The 18551-nt window shown below is 42.0% G+C and overlaps 2 protein-coding genes across 5 annotated transcripts in view; one reads left to right on the top strand and one right to left on the bottom strand.

Annotated features, from left to right (window-relative positions):
* The window catches only part of LOC119647549 (band 7 protein AGAP004871), a 266754-nt gene that overhangs the window by 29527 nt on the left and 218676 nt on the right, over positions 1 to 18551 (bottom strand). The gene's annotated exons all lie outside the window — the stretch shown is intronic.
* On the top strand, positions 5044 to 6500 carry LOC119647546 (lipase 3-like). The gene is made up of 3 exons (XM_038048536.1): positions 5044 to 5262; positions 5319 to 6041; positions 6101 to 6500. Exons 1-3 carry the CDS (start codon positions 5086 to 5088, stop codon positions 6479 to 6481), a joined length of 1281 nt encoding a protein of 426 aa, XP_037904464.1. The 5' UTR covers positions 5044 to 5085; the 3' UTR covers positions 6482 to 6500.

The raw sequence follows: 18551 nt of genomic DNA, 5'->3' as shown, positions 1-18551 counted from the left end.
TGACGCAACAAACGGTATCCGGTTGAGGTCTGCCTTAGTAAGGGACTCCAGGCACCCCGATTTTCAGCCGATATCTAACATCATTGCCTAAGTCGTCGTCCCATTTATGACAGGGTCTGCAACGCTTTCTTTTTCTACCATAGATATTGGCCTTGTAGACTTTCCGAGTTGGATCCTGATAACCAATACGGATTAAGTGACCACCTCATTGCAACCTATTGAGTTGCATTTGATCCACAACAATACGGCTGTGGTAGCGCTCATAAATTTCATGGTTGTATAGGTTGCGGGGTCGTCTATCCTCTTGTAGGGGGCAAAAAATGCTTCTAAGGTTTATTCCCTCGAACGCGGCAACGGGGTTGGGAATTTTTCTTACTAAGAGCCCAAGTCTATGAGGAATACAGGTACATGAGCACTCGCGAGACCATTGCCTTCTACAGGAAGACCTTCGACCTGATTAAAATGTTTCGAGCGAAACAACTTTTGTAAGCCGAAACAGTCTCCGTTGACTACCGACATGCGTGCGTGGAGCTCTGCGTATACTTTCAACAAATTTTAAATGCCCGAGGGGATACGTTGCATTCTAGCAATTGGTATTTCTAAAACACTCGCAAATTGCTCAAGGAAATTTTGCACACAGATCCCTCCCAACCGAGAATCAATGGACTCGACGAGCTCGGAAGTAACTTCTTTCACTCAATAATCAGGACATCAGGACATCAGGTCATCATTTTACCAGGAACTGAGTCAGATACACGAAAAGTAAACAAGTCGAGAAACCGGAAGCTGGGCGCTTCAGGTATGAAAGATTTTGTTTGTTTCTTCTGTGAGTATATTTGAGTGTAGAACTATCCCATTTGTACGTAGCCCGTTAAGAATATGCATCTATAATAGCATATCAGATATAGTACTTCGGGTTGTAAAGTAAGGCAACTTTAAGCTACTGTAACTTTTTTACTAATAGTATGATTTTGATCAAACTTGGAGATACTATGCTTCATATTATATTTTATACTACTACCAACTTTTATAACTCTGAGATACACTTAAGGGGGGTTTTACTCAATTTTCCCAAAAATATGGTAATATACTATTATTAACTTAATTTGAGGAGATATCGATATGGAGAGTATTTTGAGGCCTGGGTACCGTATAGAGGGAGCTTCACGATTTTTTTCAGATTTTTCGGTTTGGTAGCTTCTGAGAATGGGTCCGTTAAAGAAATCATCATTTTGCGCCCCTCCCACTCCCCGCCTTTTCAACAGATCTCAAAACTAAGATCGGCTTCGAAAAGTACTAATCGAGACCTTTCATTTGATACCCCACATGACTATATTTTAAATTAAAATTTTTATAATGTGAACCAATTTTAATAAAGTTTTGTTTTACAAACAAAACCTTAAAAAGCCCTTCTGGGAGCAACGAGACAAGGTTTTTATCACAAAGAAATGTTCATTCCTCTAGGACTCAATTGCACAACTTCATCCTCAACGGTAAACGCATTGCAAGTTTGACTTAAGTTTTCGGTGTTACCTTTCTTGGACATTTATTATTGCCAATGGAGCCACACCAATTTTTGTAGCAGACTTTGTGTAGCCCTCGATCTCTAAGGAACAACAAAGGGTTCCAGCCATGTCGTTATTATCGAGATTTCAATGCAGCCATGATTCTAGGTTTATACAATGTCTCTCGGTCAAATCGTTTTTCAGCCGCATTCCTAAGATAGATGTGGGTGCATTTCACCAAATTCCAATTGCATCAGAAAACATCCCAAAAGCTTCATCTATCACGCCTTTAAGTCTTCTTGATCAGTCATGATGTTTGGACTTCGCAACGCTACCCAAGCTTTCAGAAGATGCTTGGACTCGCCTCTGTCTTCAAATTCATCCACGATATCCTTTCTTCAAAAAACAAAAACACATACAAGGAGTATGAGCAGCATCTCAAAACTGTGTTCCAGCAACTGTCTATTATAGACGGTTGGAGTTCCTAAAATCTATTGCTTGGAACACCATGTTACACCAAAGGGTATGTATCCCCTCACGGCAAAAATAAATGATATTCAAGAAATTCCCCAACTGATTACTTTCGCGAACCTACAGTAGTTTCATGGTATGATCAACTTTTACAGATGTCACTTGCTCAACGCCACTGAAATTCAAGCACCGTTTAGGCACTTAAAAAGGCGAATATCCAATTCCATGGACCCCGGAAGCTTGTAATGACTTAAGCTGTTAGTCTTACTGCCCTATCCAAACGGGTAACAAATTCGGTGCCTGGTCCATTGTTACTTCGTCACAATTCTTCTGAGTCTCGTGAAAGTTAAAGGACAACTTTTTGAATCAGATTTCAGTTGTAGTAGAGCTCTTGGATAATTCCCATCAGTGATTGCCGCTGACCAAATGAGAAGGCAAAAACCTCAATCTATGCTTACAACTACTGAAAAGAGAGAAGCTTAAAAACTGTTCTGCCTTATAACTTCGACAAGATCTAGGAGTCGGGGAATGAAAGAAGAGTTCGAACTACACCAACGTTGAAAATGTCTGAGTTGCGTGTATTATAAGACGCAGGACGACAGGTGAACTCGTTAGAGGCGAAGCAGTCCATCAAACTCGAGGAAAGTTTAAAAAATGTGCATAAATCCAAATAGGGCTATTGGAGGATGGGAAAGGAGGCAGGAGGGATACCAGGTCCATACCAGGAAACTTTTTCTTTAAGAAAAGGGAACGGGTGAATTTACGTTGTATCTTTTCAAGGGCAAGGCAATTCCAGTTACGGGAGTTTGACCACATCACCAAGGGAATTGAAGAGAGCTAAACAAGGTTGGATGGAGTCAAAATCAGAAGAAAAGCAAAGTATGAAGTCTGATAATTTTGCTGCTCGATTGGTGACTTCCAGGAAATGGGTCTCGAAACGCGGCTTATTGTCGGAAGTGAGTCCGAAGTCATGAGTGAAGTTCTGATATGGGAAAGAATGTCCGTTAAAAGGGTAGGAGAAGGAAGTGAGTGGGGATTTAAGGGAGTAGCACAAAGGGTGACACTTTCTGAAGTAGCTGATCAAAAATAAATATAATTAAGTATTCAGAATACATCGCTGCGAGACGTCAGAGGGGAGACGGAACGCGATGTGCAGCCATCAAGAGAAACGCGGTAGAATAGGTTGTAAGGGTATTAGGAACACAATGAAACAAGTGGTATAAGAACGCATAAAGACGAGAGTTTGGATAGAAGTATTTTGGAATTTACAGTGGCTTTAGCAGTATAGATAGTATGCACTTCCTGAATTAGACATTTGGCGACAAAGTCGGGGAAGTCGACCAGGTTGGAGGCAGTGGACCTATGCTCAACAGAGCCACGTTGCTCTTTTACTATGAGGTGGTCAAAGTAAGTGGACAGCCAGTCGCTGACATACCTTCCCAAGATTTTGGAACAGATGGAGAAGAGCGAAATGGGACAGTAATTCTCAGCAAGAGCGGGAAAGAAGGATCTCTTCACACAAAACATTTCAGACTAAGTTGCCTGACATCCCTTGTACTAAAGACAGTGGGGGAGATCTTAGACAACTATTCCTTAATGTGGAGTATAGTAGTCGATGAACAAGGATAAGAAAACACTGGAATACAGGTCCCAGGCTACGCTGATGACATAGTAAACGGGGCGGGGGGATATGTGGATACTCCATGTAATATTATAGAATACAAATTGGATTGAACTTGGTGCCGGGCGGGCGCATCAATCCCGCTAAGTCCACCGTAATATCAGTCACTAGGACACGCAAGCTTGGTCACCTGAGAGACATGAAGGTTGAACGAAAAACAGAGGTCAAATATTTGAGGATTGTATCAGATCAAAAACTATTCTGGAGGACCTTGAGAACATATGCCGGAAAGGTGTAAGGGCTTGGAAGACTTGATTAACCTAGGGTAGGGGGCAATGACGCAGCTGAAAAGCTGGGCAGAAATGTAGCAGGGATGCCACTATATGCATCAGAACGCTTCTGTGGAGCCAGAAAGGCGTTAATAGACATTATACTAACATATGAAAAGGAACGACTGAAGAAACTATACTGTGTGAACTTACTAGGAATGAACGTTGTTTAAATTTTACCAAAAAGAGCCTTAAGATAATAGTAAGAATTTGGAAGGGAAAGGAATAGAAAGAAGGAAATGTTCATGTTTTCGTCTGGATTAATCGATTTGCAAGCCTCCATACGAGGAGTTTATCCCGTTAATGAGTAGGGAAAGGTGGTGTTCTGATTCACCTAGCACTTGTACACCTTGAAGTGTCCAGTCATATGCCGAATTGCTACCCGAAGGCAAGCATAGTCTTTAAAGTCAGGCAAGGGAATCGCAAACACCACCTCCCAGGAATTAGCTCGTATACTAAGACTGAAAATTGGGCATCTCCATCTTAGGTGACTTGCAATATCCAGAAATAACCGTTTGGCTGTTATCGAGGATTTTCAGACTTTAGTCTCTCAATTGGCCAATGTCATGCATAATAAGCAACTTTCACACGATAGATTTAATCAGTTGGACTTCGTGTGGGGCATGGATGACTACGACCTTGCTTACAGCGATCTGATTTTACTATCAAGAAATAAGATTATACCGGTGGAATTAGTTCATGACTGTTCTTTTTCTATTTCGAAAGCATTTATAAATACTAAATTTATCGAAGCTGCATACCGGCATTTTTTGCAAGTTCCTGGCTTACTTCTGTCAGATATCGGTGCATATACACGAAACACAACGCAATACCGAAAATAGTATAATTCTCTGTGCGTCATAAAAAGATTTATATCCCCAAGCTCCCAGAGTTTATCTAAAAAATGTTCTTTTTTCTAGAAGAAGTCATTAATCCAGGACTGAAAATGATTTGCACTTTGGTTGATTATTTCCCATTCGATCTCTAATCGTTGTTTTAACAATCAAATGCCATTCAATATCAAGAAAGTGTTTTGATTATCTTAAATTTTTAAAGTTAACGGTCTTCAAATCTTAATCCCACAGGAAGATAAGCGATCAATATAAAAGGAAAGCGACATTGTAAAACTTGAACTAAGTCGAAAACAAAACATCTAACGATGCTGCGGTATTTGCTGGTTTTGTTATTATCCCAAGCGGTGTTGGGCTCAATTCCGTCGAAGTATTTACGCGATGACTTGACAGACATCGAAGATGAGATTCTTGAGGGACTGGACGATTACGATGAAGAAGCCGAACGAGAAAAGCAAGAGATTGTTGATGAACGTGTTCGGAAGGTAAGCATCTCGAGTGTGATTTCTTCAGTCAGCTTCAACTTTGATTATTCTTCTAGATTTACGATAAAGTGAGGTCTAACGGATATCCGATGGAGGTTCACTCAGTTGAAACTCAGGATGGATATATTTTAGGAGTTCATCGAATCCCCTACAGTCCAAGCAATGGGCCAGCTGCAAATAAACCAGTGGTTTTCCTACAACACGGCCTTCTTTGCTCTTCAAACGATTGGGTCATTTTAGGTCCCGGAAAAGGTATAGCCTACCTTCTCTCCGATCTCGGGTATGATGTTTGGATGGGCAACGCTCGTGGCAACTCTTTCTCTAAGAATCACAAAAAGCTTAATCCGAAGAAGGGAGATTTCTGGGAATTCAGTTGGCACGAAATTGGTTACTATGACTTACCAGCCATGATTGATTACGTCTTAGCGAAAACTGGACAAAGTTCCTTGAACTACGTGGGACATTCACAAGGAACCACTTCGTTCTTCATCATGACTTCACTTCGACCAGAATATAACAGCAAAATCCGAGCAATGCACGCTTTAGCCCCAGTTGCATTCATGTCCAACATGCCTAATCCATTCTTCAGTGCTCTATCGCCATTTGTTCAAAAAGAAAATATTTTGAAAAAGTTAATTGGCAGTTTTGAGTTTCTACCATCTTCAAAAATGTTCAGCTTGGCAGGACAAACGCTGTGTACGGACCAATCGATTGTTCAAGGGGTTTGCTCGAGTATTTTGTTCCTTATTGCTGGATTCGATCAAGAAAATATGAATGCGGTAAGTTTCGGTCTAGTTTTAAATGGAACATCAATTAAACCTCTACTTCCCAATTTCAGACCTTGCTTCCTGAAATTCTTGATGTCACCCCCGCTGGAGCATCCATTAATCAACTCATTCACTATGCCCAAAGCTACACATCTGGAAAGTTCAGACAGTACGATTGGGGAGTTACCAAGAATTTGATTAAATATACCAGCTTGAGTCCACCAGATTATCCTTTGAACAAAATTACTGCTCCCGTAAACTTATACTACGCAAACAACGATTGGCTGGCAGCGGTTAAGGATGTGCAAATATTGGCTTCAAAATTACCAAACTTGGTTTATAATAAGATGGTCCCATTCCACAAATTTAACCATTTGGACTTTTTATGGGCTATCAATGTTTATGAGCTTGTATATGCGGATCTGATTGCAAACATTCAAAAATACACATAAGACCACTTGGCACTCAAAAGCAGTTTGAATTTTATTTATAGTTTTTAGCTGATCCTCGTTCCTTGATTAATTGAGCCATTTTCGTTCTCTGCCAGTAAGTTCAGTAAACTTACTATGTCAGATAATTTCCGGCACAGGCGCAAATTGCCTAGATGTAGGATCGGCTGCGTCACAGAGGCCGGCTACAGCTAGAGGTACTACGCCTCTCTATTCCGGTCGCCGAAAATGACTCATCATAAAAACAATTGCATACCAAATCGGATAAGGTGTTATAGATACGTACACGCACCTCGTACATATGTCGTCGACATATTGCGGGGAGTAAGGGTGATCCAGCCCGGAATCTCTATGGTCGAAAGAGAACACGCGACAGACCTTGCCTGAGATAGAGTGACGGCGTAGGCCAGTACACCAGACAGCTTGTTGGGATGTCTAATTGGTGGACTTAGGCCCCAATTGTGGATGTCTAGAGTTCGTATCTATGGCAGACCCCGATCAGATACCGATTGTTGCGCCGTTGATGGTGATTATGCCAAACGATATTGCGAGGAGGCGTGCTCAAATTCCTGGGATATAGCCTACCGGGTAACCGCGGGAAAGTTATGAAGACAATGGCTGCAGGTTTGCCGGTGGCATCGTCTTGAAAAAAATAAAAGCCATCCTTTTTCGTGATGACCAAAGTTGCGTAAAACACATAGTGGCACGATTAAATTAGTTCGTTATATTATATCTCAATCCATCGTCAAGGAGTTGCAGAAAATATGTGGAAAAATCACCAAACTTACTCACAAATACTACGAGACGTCCCTTAAGTAAGTGACAAGCCACCTTCAGTGAAAAAAAGGTTGTAATATTTTCCAAACAGAGTGCTCGCTTAATGGCGAATACATTAAATATAGTTTTGAATATGGCTGGAGCAGTGCTGTGTCGTTTCGAAGCTGGAGCTCCGAAAATTGGTAGTCATTCAAAGATCCGGTGGGTGAAATGACTATTCCTTGAAACATTGGTTGAGAATTACCTTTCCGTTGCGATTCTTTGATACAGAAGGGATGATAACCGAGAGCTTCCAGATAGGATGGAGTGTGCAACTACGCATACGGTCATCTCAATAAAAGTTATGCCAGAAGCGACAAGCCATTTTAAGATGAGTTTCAAGAAGCGCCTAGATTTTGCCGGTTAACCCAGTTGAACGAACATTACCAAGTGTCGGCGGGTCGAAAGCTACCTACAAATTACTTACGGTTGGAGCGATGAGATTCCGAAAAACTTCCAGAGCTGGAAGAAAGATAAATTGGGTTTACCGGTTGACGACTTTGCTGGCTTCCAACGTCTTTGGGAGAATATCAGGGGAAGCAGTATGGTTGTGGATACACAAACTCATCCGTAATGTTAGAGGCCGTCTAGTAAATCATGCGTTCGGAGTAGGTTTCGTAGTCAGCCAAAAAATGAAACCTGCTGTTATCGACTTTAAAAACATAAGTGAGCGGCTATGCATTCTGCATTTGCGAGACAAATTTAGAAATATAAGCCTCATAAACGTTCACGCCCCTACCGAGGAAACAGCAGAGTCGGAGAAGAATACGAGGCGGTAGAACGAACCCTCAAAGTCTGTCCCAGATATGATATCAAAATCATCTTTGGGGATTTTAACAGTCAAGTAGGGACGGAACCCCAATTCGGATGATACGTCGGCTCTCAAAGCTTACAAAAGGACACCAATGATAAAAGATTTCGGAATATTTAGTTAGCAGTATCGGATGAATGGAAGTGATGTTGGATGATGATGTTGGAAGTACCTAGTTTGCGCGGAAAATCGTCCACAAACATATGTGGGCCTTTCCGGGCGGCACCACTTTCAACCAAATTCACCACGTCTTGATTGAACACTGTCACCTCTTAGCCTTGATAAATGTCAGAATAGATAGGGAGCCAATATTGACCTGGATTACTATCTCGTTGGCGTAGTGATCCGGGCTTAAAGTATAATACCGCTTAGAACCCCCTCTGACAATCAGGTGCGAGTAAATATTGAAGCCATGCACAACATAACGCTCGATATTCTCTAGATATTCTCCGCTACCTTGCTAGGCCGGATGGCCCCATACGATCAGAACGGCCCATACTAAAGAGGTTTCACTCCAGGAAATCAGTAAAAGATCATATTTTCTCTTTGCCGCAAGCGATTGAAAAACTGTTGGAATATGGACATCAGTTGAACCATCTTTTCGTCTGCGACCGTGAAAACTATATAATATTGAAACTCTTATGTGAAGCCATACTTTCATCGGGGGGCCATTACCTTAGGAAAGTGAATTTTTGACTTAGTATTTGGACTACGATAGTGAGACGGTCGAATCACCAAGAAAATGATTGGACGTCATTTCGTCTGGCAAAGCATGTCAAATTGAAAATCGTTATTACAGGTCGTCTGTTCAACTGCGTACATGTGCCATAAACATATTTCATCTGTTGAATGTGTTAAGAAGATGTCACTACGTTCTGATGAAGATCGAGGGATACACACGTAGACTGAAGCTAATTCAGCTACATAATAACGCTACTGAATAAATTATTCTCTGTACAGGATCTAGATCTCTTTCCTCGGAACTCTAACTCTTCCGAAAGAAACAAAAGCTCAAAATTTAAGCCATTCATTTCCCAGGCGTCAGTTCATGTAATGGGTAGTAAAAGAGGACTTTGACATTCTCCATTTGAACTTCATAGACTTATGAATATCAGAGAGACTCCTTGTTCTATAGAAAGCTTTCATACAAAAACTGTGAAGGCATATGGTCACAACTTCAGCCGCTCATCCTGCGAAAGCTTAAGGATCGTGCAAAGAAACCCTCTCATTTCCGTTCTGATAGGACCAGGAAGCCTTTTAAACGTTGTTTTGACAGAAAGTAGAGTTGAGCGAATTGCGAACCATATTCACAAACTACAAATAAGTATTATAGTACTTTCCCACGGGAGAGGGATAATACCTCAAATGGTTTAAATTAAGGAATATGCCGGATTACTCAGGCTATAGTACATAATGAGAAGGGTGGTAAGTGACATCAATTTGATAATAGGATTACAAATTAAGTGAAGCAGGGAGGACTACGCCAACCTCTCATTATCATTGCCCTGGATTCGAATCGCAGTCGTCACGGATGTTTACGTTCGTCTTTGTGCTTGTCTTACTGCTGTGAGCTAATAACCTAATAACAATCGTCGGCGCGACAATTGATTTGACTCATTCAAGCTGAGTCGACTGGTATCCGATACAAATTCCTCCGCCTTTAGTGAACTTATAACTTCTTCCCCATGTTAATATAATGAAACTGAAGTACAGTCCCACAAAAAAAGTGATGAAAAAATAACAGTAACAGCACTGGGATTGTGTGGATGCCCTGTTGTTTCAAAAGAGTGAGGAAGATACATTCAAAAGGAACCAGGAAGCTACGACAAAAAGAGTAGTTGATGCAGCTTCGCCTGCAAGTGGGAATCGGAAAGATGCGCTGCTACTACGAGTAGCTATACATCTTAAACGGTAATGACAACATTAATGCCAGATTGGGTACAAAATGAGTGCCCTCCCCTTTTGATAAATTCTTAGTTCTTCCATAAATCATATTATTAAACTTTTGTGATTCTGTGTACCGTACCTAATAATCCAAATGCTCTGAATCTAATGTCACAGGCGTTTGTCTACACTTGGTAGATTTTCTAAGTATTTATTTGAAAAAATTTAATTTTCTGTAAATAATCCATCATCACTTCATTGTTCTGACTTTTATTTAGAGGAATGGACGGTCATTCAGTGGATAGTTGTCGGTTCAGGTAGGCGTCTTAGTTACTTTTCTGTAATTCTATTGTAAATATGAGTGCAATAACTTGAAGGATTTTTTTACAATTCTCGTATATTTTAATATTTTTCAGATTCCTTTACCAACGTTCCATTTGTATCTAACATTTGTTGATTTATCATACACATTTGCGTGTTTCATGTAGGCCCGTTGGTTTTTTTCGAATTTCACACATGTGCAAGCCACCTTATATGAGTCTTTGCTCATCTAGTCCAATTTCCTCAGCCCTAGCTTTATCAAATGTCCAAATTAAGTTTCGTGGTTTTCTGTTTTCCTCGCCGAACGATTGGCTGCAGAATTTTCCATTTGACATGGGTTTCTTAATATGCAGGGTCGATTCACATAGCATAAAATCATCACCTCGTATGCCTTTGCTTCACTCACCGTATTCTCTGCTTTAAGGGTCCTAGTAGTAAGCAGCTGATATTTTCAACCGAATCATAGTATCGTTCGCGTGGTCTCTCTATTCGTTTCGTATTTGTCATAGTAAGAGGCATACTTGGTAATACTTCCATCCTACAACCGCTGCACCCTTATCCTGTATTATTGTGGCTTTTTGCAGCAGTTTTATCAGGTTTAAAGCAGCTTATTCGTTTGTATCGAAGTCGCGTCTCCGAGATGCTTCGTGGCAACAACTTGTACTATGTCATCGGTGTATGCTACCACCGTGGCCATGAACCGGAAGATTAAGTGCTTCATTGTATATGTTGTATATGATGATCCACTGCAGGGGATCCGGTACGAAGCCCTGCGGGACACCCGGTTAGACAAGGTACTCTTTGAGTCCATCATCGGTGTCATACAACAGATTCCATTATTGCAAGTAGCTACCAACAATAACAGCGAGGTAAGCGGGAACACCAATCGTCACCAGGGGCTTCTACAAATCGCTCCAATTGGCCGAGTTGAATGCATTCTTCACGTCCACACTCACCACCACGCAATATTTGCTGATATTACCGTTTCTGTTAAATGTTTTCCCGGCCAATCCAGCAACTAATCAATGTTTGATCTGGCTTTAAAGAACTCATAAAGACAATCTCACAGGCTTTCTTGGCTCTCAACAAGGCGATAGCAACCAATTATAGATTACCTGCTCTAATGTAATATTTTTGCGGGCTTCCCTACACGCATGCTCTTTCTGAATCAAAGTGACCCTATCTTCAGTTTGTTTTACTCAGTGACAAGCTGATCGAAGGTTGGCCAGTTCACTATTCCACTGGTCTTGTACTGTGGGCTGCCTCCATTGGTAATCGCAATGTGGCCCTCTGATTACTGCCATAAGTTTCTCGCAACCTCACAATAACCTCCTCGGCAAGTTCCTCCAACTTGAATCAACCCGCTGGGGAGTGTTTTTGACACCTACTCGAGCAGGGCGATTAGGCCCGAGTCTGCAGTGAGACTCATCTGAAGTAGCTCTTGTTGTGAATCTGGTACCATGGGAATCGGGGTGGCCCTCTGAGAGCATATGTGCTAGAAGAATTCCTAAGCGATATGCTCTCGGCCCGGTTATTTGTTTGTTTCATAGTTGTTGTGGTTGTGCGTTGTACAACTCGGGCGCCGTACGCGTTAGTTGCGCCAGAGGTGTACACCTTGCATCTACATGATCAGACCCGAGCCTGCACGGGTACTCATCTGAAGTGGCTTCGGCCACGAAGCCTTACCAGGGATATACTGGTACAATGGGAACCGGGGTAGCCCCTGGACTCTTATATTTCGGGAGACTTCCTGTCGTATATGATTGCAGCTTACTCCTTAATTCGGTGGAGATTTAGGTAGGTCTTGCATCCACCAGTATGAATGCTAAGCCATGCACTTGCATAGACTGGTACCGTTATTGCTTGTCAGAGCGGGGCTCTGATTGTGGTCACAAAATCAATCCGTGTCTTAAGAAGACCGTAGGATTAAGTCACCACGACAGATACCTACGTTAAAACCCCAAGGACTTAACCTTGCATTCACCAATATGAATGCTGAGCCTGTACTCAGTACAAGCAATTACCGTTGTTCCAGTCACATTGAGGCTATGATTGTAATCTCTAAATCAATCCGTGCCCGAAGAGAATCGCGGTTTTATGGCCGCACAGTAGGTACTCACGTCAAACTCTCTAAGTGAGTTTTTAATTGAAATATGGAAGCCATCAGTCCTGATCAAGCGGATTTTTTTTTCAGTTCAAACATGAAGCCTTCCTTCAACAATTGCGTCTGGACAAGTTCTCATCTTTTTTTCACCTCTCTTGTTTATTGGAAGGATGATAACAATACGATTAGGTGTCACGTGGGTGGAATGTGACACTGTTAGGGCAGCAGGTTTCGACTTTTGTTTGATATTTTGCTCTTCCTGCTGTGATGTTTTATAGAACACTCTAATAACTCACAGCATATTTTTGATGGCTTGGTGCACGTTGTTCTTGTCCTTAATAAACTGATAAGCTCGGGCGGCTGAGCTATTATTTCGTCAAGCTGGAGTACTTCCTTCTGCCGCCTCTGTTGAAAAAATGCGGTAGGTGTTGTTACCATTCCTGTCCAATCTGCTTTCAACAGTTTCAATACTGGTGTTCTCGGCGAGGTGATCTTCACTGGAACACCTTCTTCTCCAAATCTAAAACATTTAATGTCACGATGACCAAGTTGTCCACCACCTAAGCACTGCCATATCGACGACCGAGAGCTCGCTTACTCATTGCCAAAAGCCGAAGTACTGCCGAAATCCTGTATGTAATTTTCCTGCTTCACTCGCCTTCATGGTGGTGTTGTGTTCTGGGTATTCTTCCGATAGCCATTTGGGTCCACGCATCAGAAATTAGCCAACATGAACACATATTTACATATCAATTGGCCCACCCTGATCCGGTAACTGCGATCGTCCCCGATGGGAGTTCTGGCAACTCCTCATAAGCGATCATCAATAACTCGAACTGGACTCAGAAGCAACTCATCTTCAAAACAAAATGATTTGCTTTTGTCAGCGTTTGTTTAAATCAGTGGTTTCGCTATCACTATAAGGAAGCAACCATCCCTTGAGTAGCAAGTACTCTTTCTCGAAACGAAGGCATAGCGTAACTTTTCATAGATAACGTGATGCAAACGGTGATGAATTGCTTTAAGGATGCCAAGTTTTGACTTGGGAGAAATATTCTCTCTTTCCTCCTTCTACTATGTTCAATAGCAACGTGCTAGGAAACCATTAGGCTTTATTTTAACAACTACCTTAGGAACTGCCTTTTAAGTTATTTATTCAAAAATTTTCAATACTGAGATTGGCCTTTTTATTTGTAGCATTTCTTATATAAGCATCATGTGTGGGGTTGCCCAATCTCCCATCAGGCCCGTTTTTTCGTGTGGATAAGAAAATGTTCGGTAGATGTATTAAGGGCATGTACATGCACGCCCCACCTTAGTCAGTAGAATTGCTTGAGAAGTCAGTGAGAACTATACTCACAGTGATCACCCTGCATGGAAATTAAGGGCGAATCAGGCTGAAAAAAGAGCTTTAGCAAAATGCCGGGCGGACCGCAAAAACTTTCGAAGGCGATTGTTCTTCGCGGTGCATAAGCCCAACATATCCCTCAATTATACTGCCAGAAAAAAAGCCACCTAAACCACCCGATAGGTGATGGAAGCATGCTATGCTACTCTGCACAAAAGGTGACTACTTTCCAGTGGGCAAACCAACTACTGATGGAAGGACAAAGTCGTAAGTTTGCAAACCGCATGTTTACGGGCAAGAAAGCTTTATCAGAAGCTCAGAATAAAACTCGGTAGCGATGTATCGCCACTTTGTCATCATCATCAACGGCGCAACAACCGGTATCCGGTCTAGGTCTGCCTTAATAAGGAACTCCAGACATCCCGGTTTTGCGCCGAGGTCCACCAATTCGATACCCCTAAAAGCTGTCTGGCGTCCTGACCTACGCCATCGCTCCAGCGGGTCTGCCTCGGGTCTGCTCAAGGCAGCGTCTGCCTTGTCTTCTTTTCCTACCATAGATATTGCCCTTATAGACTTTCCGGGCTGGATCATTCTCATCCATACGAATTAAGTGCACCGCCCACCATAACCTATTGAGCCGGATTTTATCCACGCCACTTTAAGTAGTAGTAAAAGTCATTTAGAGTAGTAAAACTGTTTCAAACCGTTGTTTGACCATGCTGACATAAATCTTTGAGGGGGCGCCTGTAGGGTGGTAATGGAGAGGCTGTGAAGAACGACTCAGGTGGCTCACCTGCGCCTTATGAGAAAACTGATTACCACTCTATTTTATAACCACGAAGCAGACTCTTACCCATCGTCGAAAGTAGCAATGGGTTAGGGGAGGGCTAGTAAGGTATTCGGCCTGCCCACTCTACGGTGGTTTCAATAAGCCTGGTGGTAAATCTGCGTCTTTCCGCACTGGTTTCTGGTAGCTTCTGTGCAGTGTTAGCATTGGATGTCAAAAACGTTTTGAAATGCGCCAACGAGAACCGAATTAAAGAGGCGTCAGCTGACATAGGTGTTACTGAATATTTGGCGAATCTAGTTGAAAATTACCTCTAAGAGAGAGCTCTTTGGTACGGGATGAATGAGTGCCTCAAAGAATACATCGTCACAGGGGGGGTATCACAGCCCTCGGTACTGGCTCCCCTGTTGCGGAATGTCATGTATAATGGTGTGGTTGCTCTTTTTGTCCCAGAAGGGACATGGATTATCATCTTTGTTGATGATCTTGCTGTAGTTGTTACAGCAACCAGAAGATATGGAAGTCTACACGATAGAAACAGTGAAAGCGGTAAAATTCTGGCTAAAAAGGGCCATGCTGACCTTAGTTGACAAGAAAAAGGAAGCCGTCTTAATAACAAACCGTATAAAAAAGGACACTGTAAAAGTGGAAGTCGATGCATATAAGGTCATGTCAAAGTTAGCTGTTAAATATCTTAGGCGTTAACTGACAACAAACTGAGCTCTAGGGAGCACCTAGGAATAAGTGTTCTGCTCTAAATAGAATATATGGAGAGGTACGCAGAACACGGAAATGTTGTAAGGTCAGAGTCAAATGATCTACAGAAACCCAGATGGGATCCACGAAGGGTCGGTGTACGCACAGGCCCTTTATCAATGCTTCAGCGAAACCATTGTAGACTAACTTCTAGATTACCCAGCACTTAGTGGGACACGGTACTTGCTTCGGACAGTATTTGCATCGCTTTGGGTAAGATGACTCTCCAAATTGTCCTAGACGCGGTGGCATACCCGAGCATTCAGAGCATGTGATGTTTCACTGCCAAACGTTTGCAATGGAGAGAAGGAATCTGCACTAAGCGTTGGACAGGATCGTTAGTCAGGAAAAAACATGTGGTTGCGGGAATACTAAGTTCGAGGGAGAACTGGCGTACGATTTCGGAGAGAAGAAGAGAAAGCAGAGCGGAGCAGAAGAATGAGGGACTGAAGGCAAAGCCATCACATGAAGTAGAATATATCGATTTGAATATCTGGGGAGCGTGATTTTTGCCGACGGTGGCATCGATCTGGACTTTGCCCGACCCATTAACAGCGCTAGATCCGCTTTCGTTGCTTTGTCTAAAATTTGGAGTAAACTCCACATCAAGATCAAGTTGAGACTATTTTATGGTAGTGTTCTTTCACTGTTGCTTTATGAGAATAGCATACGGAAAGTGAACCCCATTTTTACTCAAAAGCTCCAAGACTCCGTGAACACCTGTTTTCGACGTTTTGTTTGAGTAGGTTGGTCTGATACTGTCACAAACTAACACCTTGGTCGGCGCATCCGAACGCACTGCCATCAGAAGATAGAAGTGGCAGTGCATAGATTACACATTAATGAGGGGCAACAACCGCATTGCTGGCTACGCCATGCAGTAGAATTCACTCTCTCAAGATAGCCGACGAGTGGGTCGCCACAACGGCACTTGGCGCAGAACGCTACAGAAGAGGCGTCTCAGCAAATCGTGAAAGGGAGCTTAAGTCCATTTCAGGTAACCGCAGCCTACCCTACCAAAGTCAATTTCAGATAACCGTAACCTACCCTCCCCCTTTGTCAGTAGTTCAGGAGATGCGTCTGATCGAAAATTAATGGTAGTGGTTTGCATGCGCTTAACAGGGGTTCCTTATGGTTTTCCATTTTGCTCCACGAATGGTTTTTAAATGAACTGATTGGAATCAGTCAAATTTATTTCCTGTTTTCTCCTCTGCTTTAATTTACGGGTTTTGTTTTCTTTGTGACCTTTGAACTCGGAGGATGTATATTTGGCAATTCAAAGTTGTGAAAATAATATTCAGTTACTTAAAAGCGAATATGGATAAATTTCTATTTTGCAGATCTTCTGCGTTCGTGGGAGAAGTCAAATATTGTGATGCTTCGTTATCTGGTGATATTGCTTTTGGCTCAGGGGATTTTGAGTAGACGAGATGAAGTTGACACATATCTCAAAGCGGTAAGATGAAAAATATTGCGACCTGGTTTTGCACGAGTACTTACAAACAGCATTATCATGAGAATATCCTAAAAAGATTCCTTTTCAAAAGATATACAAATCCTAAGAAGGCCTCCTTTTAGTTATTATAAATGTCATTTCTTCTGTTTGTATCTTTAACAATAAAAACTCCATTTCAATCGTAGATAAAAAGAAGAATCACCCAGGATGGCTACCCATTCGAGGAACATTCTATTGAAACTAAAGATGGATACATTTTGGGAGTTCATCGTATTTCATACAGCCCAGTTAGTGGGCGGTCCCCGAAAAAACCACCTGTTTTCATACAACATGGCCTTCTGTCTTCTTCAAATGATTGGATCGTCTCAGGGCCGGGAAAAGGTCTGGCTTATATCCTTGCTGACGCTGGGTATGATGTTTGGATGGGGAATGCTCGTGGTAACACATTTTCAAGAAAGCATAAAACGCTTAGCCCGAAAGACAAACGTTTTTGGGCTTTCAGTTGGGATGAAATTGGTTACTATGACTTACCAGCTATGATTGACTACGTTTTGAAAAAAACGGGACGAACATCTTTGAACTATATTGGATACTCACAAGGGACAACTTCTTTCTTCGTCATGACATCACTCCGTCCAGAATATAATAAGAAGATTAAATCAATGCATGCTTTGGCCCCAGTTGCTTTTATGTCGAACGTGATCAACCCATTCCTTCGTGTACTTGCTCCACGCATTTCGAAAATGTCCTACTTACAGTCAATTCTGGGCAATTTCGAGTTTATGCCTAGTAGTAAGTTCATGGCGCTAGCAGGTGCGGCACTATGCAGGCGAACATCTGTCTTCAAAGTCCTCTGTAAAAATGCTCTTTTCTTAATCGGGGGATTTAATCCCGATAATCTTAATGCGGTGAGTAGTAGCTATCTAAGTTTAACCTTTTCATGGTTTTCAAGTTTTATTCCCAATTTCTAGAGTTTAATTCCAGAGATTGTCAAAGGAGCTCCAGCTGGCGCCTCTATCAATCAAATCATCCATTATGCCCAGAGTGTGGTTTCCGGGCACTTCCGCCGATATGACTTTGGTACTTCCAAAAATAAGGCAAGGTACGGGAGGAGTGATCCGCCAGATTATCCGTTGAAGAAGATAACCGCCCCAGTCCATCTGTACTATGGCAACAACGACTGGTTAACGTCTAAAAAGGATGTTCAGATTCTTGCTTCGAAGTTACCAAATGTGCCTTATAATAAGATGGTTCCAAATCCGAAGTTCAACCACTTGGATTTCATGTGGGCTACCAACATTTATAATTTGGTCTACGGTGACTTGATCAACAATTTGAAAGCATATACATAAATTTAACATTTTCTTGTTAATGCATAAATGAATTGCATCTTTAAAAAATATTCAAATTTTTGAAAATATCTCGTTTAGGTATTAAGGTAAGTTAGAGACGTTTGGGCGGTCTGGCCTGATTGCGCTTAAGGTTGCATAATTCGGCGAAGTCATACGACTTCCTCGAAATGTCCGCTCGACATTATTTTTTGGATGGGATAAGAATGTGCAGGGTCGGACTGGGAGTTGAATGAATTGGGTAAGCCTGATCATATTTTAAGAGCAAGTGGATCTGATGAACACTGAACCGCAGGGCCAACGTGGGGACTGTTCTGCATTGGAAAAGGTGCTAATAGCCAAGGTCCAGGCTGACTGGGCTTATTCTCCGGTATGCAGAATGTGAATATCTAGGACACCTTAAGTTTCAAATAAGACCTTTACCTTGGTGGTCGCGCTAGT

The sequence above is a fragment of the Hermetia illucens genome, chromosome 2 (assembly GCF_905115235.1).
Source record: "Hermetia illucens chromosome 2, iHerIll2.2.curated.20191125, whole genome shotgun sequence".
NCBI lineage: Eukaryota > Metazoa > Arthropoda > Insecta > Diptera > Stratiomyidae > Hermetia > Hermetia illucens.
The sequence above is the reverse complement of the archived record's forward strand: the minus strand, read 5'-3'. Positions and strand labels throughout refer to the sequence as shown.